Here is an 8,364-nt window from a genome sequence, read left to right on the forward strand (position 1 = left end):
AGCAGCGCCCGGCGCACCAGCAGGCCCCGCCACCAGGCCTGGATCCTCCTGGCCGCTCTGGATCTTCCTCGCTAGGCAGAGACCAAAGACACCTCAGGAAGCCCCTGCCACCAACTCCCGGGACTTGCTGCAAGGGTCTCTCTCTCTCTCTCTCTCTCTCATATATATTTTTTTTATTTCAGAGAGGAAGAGAGAGGGAGAAAGAGATAGAAACATCAATGATGAGAATCATTGATCAGCTGCCTTCTATATGCCCCCCACTGGGGATCGAGCCTGCAACTGGCCATGTGCCCTGATCGGGAATTGAACCAGGACCTCCTGGTTCACAGGCCGATGCTCAACCCCTGAGCCCCGCTGGCCGGGCTGGCCGTTCACTCTTCACGTCACAGTCAGACCCACAGCCCAGGCTGAGCAGGGCATGGAGGGGAGGAGCCAGCTCCTGAGATCAGAGGCGAGCGCTCCGGGCTTTTCTGAATCACAGGAGATTTACGCACCGGGCGTGGGGGCGGTGGCTCCTCTTCTGGTAACATCACATAACAAATCTCTTCCTCGTTCTTGATCTTAATTAAAATCGGATGGCCGTCTTTCTGACCTCAAAATTAAGCGGGAGACATGCACGGATGAGTTAGACGCGGCTTCTCTCTACGGCCTCCCGCTGCCTCAACATCCCCTCTTTTCCCAAGATCTCTGAAGTCCAGGGTGGTTCCCGCCCACCCCGGGCCAGCCGAGGAGGAGACCTGGCTGTGTCTCTTACACAAAACTGAACCCCCATCGCGGTCTTTAGATGGTTCGCTGTCCTTGACGTCTCTGCCCCCCTAGCCTGGCGGGAGTCCTACGAGGGAGAGAGCGATGAGCTCACAATTGCATTATGACACGAGGATTAGGACACCTGCCCTCCTGTCGTGTCTTCCTCAGAAGCAAGCCCTGCCTGCTTCCCTCGCGACAGAGCTGTCCCAGGGCTCCGCGGGCAGGTGGCGCCCGCGAGTGCCCCCCACACCGGGGCTCCCCTCCAGGCAGGCCCACGAATGTCCTTCTCGTGACCGACTGCTGGCGGGGACGTGGGCGGCACCCGCTTCCCACCGGGTGCCGGGTCCTTCCGCCGCCTGGAGAGGAGGATTGATGTTTTCATTTGCGTGGAGTCACACCTCTGGGCCTCGGAAGCCCCGTTCATCGCGGAAGGGCAGCCGGGCTTTCAGTAGAGCCGGACGCAAAGCCAGTGTCCAGTGTCCGTTCCAGGCTGCAGCGGGTCCAGTTCAGCAGCAGGCCAGGTCCAGCCCATTGGCCCAGTGTGTGGGGTCCACGTGGTCCAAGGCCGGGAAGCAGGAACGAGGGAGCCCGGCCAGCCGGGAGTCCAGCGCCACACACCGAGGGGGCCCAGAACACAAGCGAAGCCAAGAGCGTGGTTTCTTTGTCAAGTATCCCGAGTTCCCGGGCGCTCGAAACGGCCACGCCCATTCTGGCCAGTGACCTGTTCCCGGGTGTGACTGACAGCCAAGTACCTTCCCCACATCACCCCGACTTTACTGGGCACGGGGCTCGTCTCCTCCCTGTCCAGCCCTCCCCGCAGGGATCTGGGATCTGCGGGAATAGACCGGTGGCTCCCCGGGGAGTGGAGAGCTGCCCAAATGACAAGCCTTTGACAGTCGGCCTTCCCGGGCTCCTTTCCTGTCATTCATCACTAGGCTAATGACCATGGTATCAGCCCCCGGGGGAGCAGGAGGGACCACGGCAGTTATCTCCAGACAGTTCTAGTGTCTTCTCAGACTTAGCATGTCCTGTCTGCCCCTGATTCGGGTTCCAGCGCCCCAGTACCCCATAGGAAGCAGAGACCAGACGAATCTAGAAAACAGTAAACCAAAGAAGGCTATTGAAATTCCACCCAGAATAAGGCACCACACCCAGGTAGACTCCTACCCAAAGGGTTAAAAACTTACCCATTTAGATATTTCCAATGTGACAAACTATTCAACGCTATTATTAAAGCCTAGAGGCCCAGGGCATGGATTCGTGCACCGGTGGGGTTCCTTGGCCCGGGTGTGTCCGAGGGAGGTTGGCCAGCCGGGGAGGGACTGCGGGAGGGCTCCAGGGCATGTCCGGCTGTTTCACCCAGTCCCAATCGGCCGGACCCCAGCAGCAAGCTAACCTACCGGTCAGAGTGTCTGCCCCCTGGTAGTCAGTGGGCATCATAGTGACCGGTCAACCTGTCAAACGATTGGACACTTGGCATATTAGGCTTTTATATATAGAAATAGACATTCCTGCCCGTCCGCTGTGGCTCAGTGGTTGAACATCAACCTATGAACTAGGAGGTCAGGGTTGGTTCCCAGTCAGGGCACATGCCTGGGTTATGGGCTTCATTCCCCAGTAGGGGGCATGCAGGAGGCAGTGGATCAATGGTCCTCTCTCTCATTGATGTTTCTCTCTCTCTCTTTCTGAAATCAATAAAAAAGTATTTTTAAAAGATGGACATTTCCGTCAAGGCTTCCACCGTGTCAGTGCGAGTCTCGCCAGGATCTTGACTAAGTGCATTGATCTATTGGCGAAAGGCGACCATCATGATGCTGAGTCCCTTCCAAGAAAATGGACTATGCACATAAAACTTTTCACCGACACATAAAACTGTGGACAGAAGGGGCCACATGCTGACCTGACCAGCTCAGGGAAGGCCTGCATGGCCGTCTTGCAAACTCTAAGAACTGAAGTCACCACAAAGGATGGTCTGAAATTAAACTTTAACCAAAAGCAGTGATGGTGGGTAGTCATGTCCCAGGCCGGTATCTTCCCTGACAAGGTCAATCTTTACCGTAACTGAGCCTGTCTGTCTTTTTGCATCTCCGGTAACATACCCTTGAAATGTCAGGGTAACTTGTAACTTCCCTTTTTTTCTGGAGCCCTCAGGGCACAACCAAATGTCCTGGGCACCAGGACAGAGACCACAAAGTCCTTCATTGTTATTGGCATCATGTTAATTGTTGACAGTTAACTATCCTGCACCCACCGAAGTAAAAGAAGTGTGTGTCTATCATTTTACTTTTTATCCAATCCCAGCGGTCCCCCCCCCCCCCCCCCCCCCCCCCACTTTCCTCCCCCACACACACACTCACTTTGCTTTCTCCCGCCTCCCTAACCTATCACCAATGGAGCTCATGTAACCGGCCTACGGCTCCTCCTTTGATTCTAATGCATAAAAATGGGTGAAAACCCGCCATTCTCTGGAGCACTAGCCCAGCCCCCGTTGCGGTTCTGCTTCCTGGCAATTGTCAACAGTTTGGCTCAAATAAACTCACAAAAATTCTTTACAGGTTTGAATGTTTTGACGTTAACAAAACTTACCCTTTAAACTTGTGCAATTCAGTAATTTTTAGCATATTTACAAGGTTGGGCAATTATCACCGCTATTTGTTGTTGTTAGTATTACCACTGTCCCCCCCCCCCTTTTTGTTCCCCTCCACTCAACCCCTGCCCCACGCCAGGCCGTCCCCAGACTATTTTCCGTGTCCACGGGTTGTGCACGTATACGTATGTGATCTTTGGTTAATCTCGTCCCGTCCCCTACACCCCCTCTTCCCCCGCCCCCTGAGATCTGTCCGTCTGCTCCCTGCATCCAGGCCTCTGGACCTGTTTTGCTCATCAGTTTATTGTGTTCATTGCATTCCACATGTAGTGGGACCATGTGATCGTGGTCTTTCTCTGACTGGCTTATTTCGCTGGCACCCCAGTTCCCATGTCCACCCATGCAGTCGCCAAGGGTAAGACAGAGACGCGGGGACACGGAGTTGGAGCAGACCTGGTCAGTGCTTTATTGGGAAGGGGATGCATTCCGTAATCCGACAAATCTGTGACCCCAGAAAGATCTCAAGTTCAAGTTCCAGCTGGTTTGCTGTGAGTTCGTACCTGCCCTGGAAGAAGCCGGTGGTGGGGCAGTTGTGGTAGCGCCAGTACAGCTGGATGATGCGGGTGGCCTGCAGCAGGCGGAGGTAACGGAGGCGGACGCGCCACATGCGGAACCAGGACTGCAGCCTGACCGCCGCCCACTTCTGCCGAGTGTAGGCCTCCAGCTGCCTCTTCTGCTTCAACAATGGCAGCTCCCGCAGCACCTGCCTCCACCAGCGCTGGATGATGGAGGCGCAGAGCGCGGCGTGCAGCAGCGTCCGGCGCACCAGGGTGCCCCGCCACCAGGCCTGGATCTGCGTGGCTTGCTGCTCTTCATCGAGGGGCTTCTTTACCTGTAGGGAGGGGTAGACAGGAAAAGGAAGGGATACTCGGGACCCGGTCCCCACCCACCTCAGCCCCAGGAGGTGCCAGGAAGGGGTCCTGGTCCTTTCTCAGCCACAGCCCCTGCCTCAGTAGTTCAGGGGTGTGGAGAGCGGCCACAGTGTTTGGACAGGTTCAAGCCTCGGACTAATGAGAGGGCACAGTCCTCTCATTGCCACGTGCAAGTCCCAGCTTGGAGGGCAGAGCCCTCCCAGCACAATTATAGCCAACAGCTATGGTTGTGAGCTTGAACCTGTGGTCCAAACATGTGGCCCCACGTGCCTGAGTGATGTGGGCTTGATAGAGTTCAGGTGCATGTAGTTGAGTAGATTAGAATGTTGTAAACATTTTGACCACACCCTTACTTTACCTCGTGGAATCTGGCTTTAAATAAAGACTTGGCTTGTGGGCGCCGTTGCTGTCTCTCCATCAGAGAAGCAGCGTCCTGCTGAGACCCAGCTTTCTTGGCCGTGCTGGCGCAGCACAAGTGGCGCCCAACATGGGGCTGAGTATGCCATGGCCGTGTCGGCTCGCTACGCAGGGGCACCGGTCCCCACCTGTCCATGGGGCTCACCTGCCCTGGTCGTCACCGGGTGCATAGAAAGAGAGCACCATGGTCTCTGGGTCAAAGGGCCAGCGTGTCCCACCTGGGCTTGACCTCCTACCTGAGTGCAGGTGGCTTCCCTTCAGGCCCCGGCCACAGGCTGCAGACATGGCGCCCTTGGCTGGCCTCCCAAGCCCGGTTCCAGCTCCCTCCCCAACCTCCTGTCTCCCTCCATCAAGTCCCAGGGGCCTCCCTGCTCCACACAGTTTGGAGTCTCCCTGGCTTCTTGCTCACGTGCATTCTTTTGGTTCTCACACCTTAAGCGAGCACACATGGGCGCATGCGCCTGCCCACGCTCCCACACGATTTGGGACTTGGGTTCCCCTTTACTTGGCAGTGCCTTCCCCTAACACAGCCCTCACCACCCACTCATGGCCAGGGTTTCTCCTCCCTACAAGCGACTCTCCAGGTCTCACCCCACCTTTCTCATCCCCGGAGGCGCCAGGAGAAGGGCGGAGCCAGGGACGAGTCCCTCCCTGTCCACTCCAGCTCTGGGTAGGGCAACCCCGCATCTGGGGGGCCCGGGGCCTTCTCGGTTTGTGATGGTTGTTCCCGAGGCATCACTCAGCTCTGTCTACCCCTCACAAATGCATCCTGGTTGGATGGCAAGTGCCCTGAGCACCCCATGCTGTGGGCCTCAGAGAAGACGTCCCCTCACGGCTGGGCGACGTGGGTGAGACAGGGTGCAGGCTGGGGTCAGTGTCACCCTCAACGGTGAGGTCCCCACAGGACTACCTTTCGTGCACTGGGTGGGGTCAGAGGGTCTTTTTCCTTCATCTCTTTATTTTTTTCACTCCTTTGCTGGTATTTTTCAAGGTACCCCTGTACCTCTGTGTCTATGTTTTCTCCCTTGAACTAGAGTCAGAGGATAAATGTGTGGGTAGGTGGGTCCTTGACCACCACGTACCCCACCTCCTGCCTGGCCGAGGGACCTCGATGCAGGATGGCATCCTGGGGCCCCTTGAAACCCACCTTCCCCGGCGGGCACCGAGGAGACCGGCTGTTCTGACGCAACATCGAACGCCCATGACGTGGAAATCGGTGGTTCCAATCCCTCGGGTCTCTCATCCCCCAAATTGTCCATCGTCAGGCGCCTGGTGGCCCCACCGCTCTCAGGGGCGTGAGCCTCCGTGGGATCCGTCCACGTGGCTGCATGTTTCCGTGGTTCGCTCCCTTTTATCGCTGAGTCATCCTCCATGGCGTGGATGTGCCCTAATTTGTACCCGCTTGGTGGTCTCCACTCTTTGGCTATTTTCTACTATGACATCTTTATACGCATTTTAGTTTGAACAGGGGTTTTCAACTGCTAGGTTTATACTTAGGAGTAGAATGGCTGGGTTATCTGGCGGTTCTGTGCCGAACTTCCCGAGAGGTCACCGAACTGTGCTCCACATTTTACTTCCACCCCACGCTCCGCTCCTCCCCCCACGCGTGAGACGTCACGTTCATTCAGCCTCACTATCTGCTGTGTTGCTTCTGCAGAGGTGATACCAACAGTGTTTGCCGACGGACGACATGGCAGGTGGTTTTCCATGGTGGCTTCCCTTCAGGGCCTAGCTGGTTTGGCTCAGTGGATAGAGCGTCGGCCTGTGGACTGAAGGGTCCCAGGTTCGATTCCGGTCAAGGGCACATGCCTTGGGTTGCGAGCTCGATCCCCAGTAGGAGGCGTGCGGGAGGCAGTCAATCAGTGATTCCCTCTCATCATTGATGTTTCTGTCTCTCTCCCTCCCTTCCTCTTTGAACTCAATACAATATATTTAAAAGAAGGCAAAAGTCAGAGACCAGGAAGGGTGGAACCCAGTGTTGCTGGGTCAGCTCTGAGTCTGACAAGGACCAGGGCAAGGCCTCTCGGAGCGTGAGGAGCAGTTGTTACCGCTGAGTGAGAACCGAGCGAGAGAGGGCGTGTTCAGAAACTTGCACAGCCGATGGGAATCGTAATGGTATGTATGCTTAATCTATAATTAAAAATACACCTTAGGTTTTATACACCTTTTCCATTTGTTTATGTTTAAAAAGGTGTGTTTTCACGTTTACACCAAGGAATGCTATGCAGCAGTAAAAACGAAGGATCCCTTACCCTTTGAGACAGCATGGAGGCACCTGGAGAGGGTTATGCTAAGCGACATAAGCCAGTCAGAGAAAGACAGGTATTGCATGGTCTCACTCATGTGTGGAATCTAATCAACAAAATAAACTGTTGAACAAAATAGATCCAAAGACATGGAAGCATGGAACTGACTGTCGAATCTCAGAGGGAAGGCGGGGGTGGAGGGTGGGTGGTGGGAAGAGATCAACCGATGAATGCGTATGCATAGATGCATCACCCACGGACACGGACAATAGGGTGGTGAAGGCCTGGGGCGGGGGTGGGTAGAAGGGGTCATTGGGGGAAGAAAGGAGACATGTGTAATGCTTTCAACAATAAAGACTTAAAAATAAATAAAAAAGTAATAACGTAAGTTTAAAAAAATGTTTTTATTGATTTGAGAGAGAGAGGAAGGGAGAGAGGCAAACATCGATTGGCTGCCTCCTGCACACTCCCTACGGGGGATGGAGCCTGCAACCCAGGCCTGAGCCGGAACTGGGAACCGAGCCGGTGCCCTTTGGTGCCTGGACGACGCCCAACCCACTGAGCCACGCCGGCAGGGCCCGTTTATTTTTCTCATAATGCATTTTTGTTGTTTGACGGAAGAATTGGTCTAAGATGGGTCGGACATTTTAAGGAAATGGTCCGTCCCCACAGACAGCCCGAGAGGCAATGGTGCCCAGCGAGACCGCAGGAGTGGAGGCTGAGGTAGGACGCAAGTCAAGCTCGCTGGAGGTCAGAGGCAGGGCCGCCAGCAGGGTCCGCCCCAAGATGGTGTCATGCCTAGCCAGGGGGAGACGGCAGTGGCAGCCCTGTCTGTGTGCAGCGCCCCGAGAATCTGGTCCTCAGGAGGGAGGGGAGGCGGAGCCCGATACCTGCCACTGCCCAGAGGAGAGGCCTGTGAGCCTGGGGCCCGCGGCACCGGCACCGAACCAGCGGGTCGAGCTGCTCCCAGGAGGGCCGGCCACGCGCCTGCCTTCCGTCTGGGGGCTGGCGGAACAGAAAGCTGGTGCGTGCGAGCCGGGAGCCCCAGCTCACGATGACGTGGCCGCGGGACAACAGGGACAACACTCACAGGAGGTGCCCGGTCTTCAGGGTTACAGAGCCCAGCCCCTCCCGGGCAAGTTCAGGCGGCCAGATGGTGCTGGGTCTGGGCGGGGCCTGGTTCTTCGTGGAGGGCCTGCTCGGGCGCCCCGTCCGCTGCCCGTGTTTCCCGGGGGCGAGAGGAGGGGCTGGGCCTGACTGTGGCCCCCGAGGAGGCCTGGGAGACACACCGGCCCGGCCAGACGTTTATTGGGGCCGCAGAGCCACCTACACGGAGAGAATCTCCACGCGGAACTCCAGGTCTTTGGCACCCCCCGGGCGCCGCGCCTGCGGAGGCTGCAGAGCCCGCGGGTCCTGGGGATCCTGCGGAGCCTCC

At 56.6% G+C, this 8,364-nt stretch overlaps 2 protein-coding genes across 2 annotated transcripts in view; both read right to left on the reverse strand.

The window, feature by feature from the left end:
- Window positions 1–1,171, reverse strand: part of LOC102239275 (IQ domain-containing protein F2) — a 1,518-nt gene extending 347 nt beyond the window's left edge. The window contains exons 1-2 of the mRNA XM_014529724.1: window positions 998–1,171; window positions 1–71 (exon numbers count right to left, since the gene is read on the reverse strand). Coding sequence (XP_014385210.1) covers window positions 1–71; window positions 998–1,171 — 245 coding nt within the window. The remainder of the gene's footprint in view (window positions 72–997) is intronic.
- A 2,620-nt stretch (window positions 1,172–3,791) lies between these two features.
- The window catches only part of LOC102239570 (IQ domain-containing protein F5), a 6,006-nt gene continuing 1,433 nt past the window's right edge, over window positions 3,792–8,364 (reverse strand). Inside the window, exon 3 of the mRNA XM_014529725.1 lies at window positions 3,792–4,226. Within this exon, the coding sequence (XP_014385211.1) occupies window positions 3,792–4,226 (435 nt within the window). The remainder of the gene's footprint in view (window positions 4,227–8,364) is intronic.

This window comes from Myotis brandtii, unplaced genomic scaffold, assembly GCF_000412655.1.
Source record: "Myotis brandtii unplaced genomic scaffold, ASM41265v1 scaffold693, whole genome shotgun sequence".
Lineage (NCBI taxonomy): Eukaryota > Metazoa > Chordata > Mammalia > Chiroptera > Vespertilionidae > Myotis > Myotis brandtii.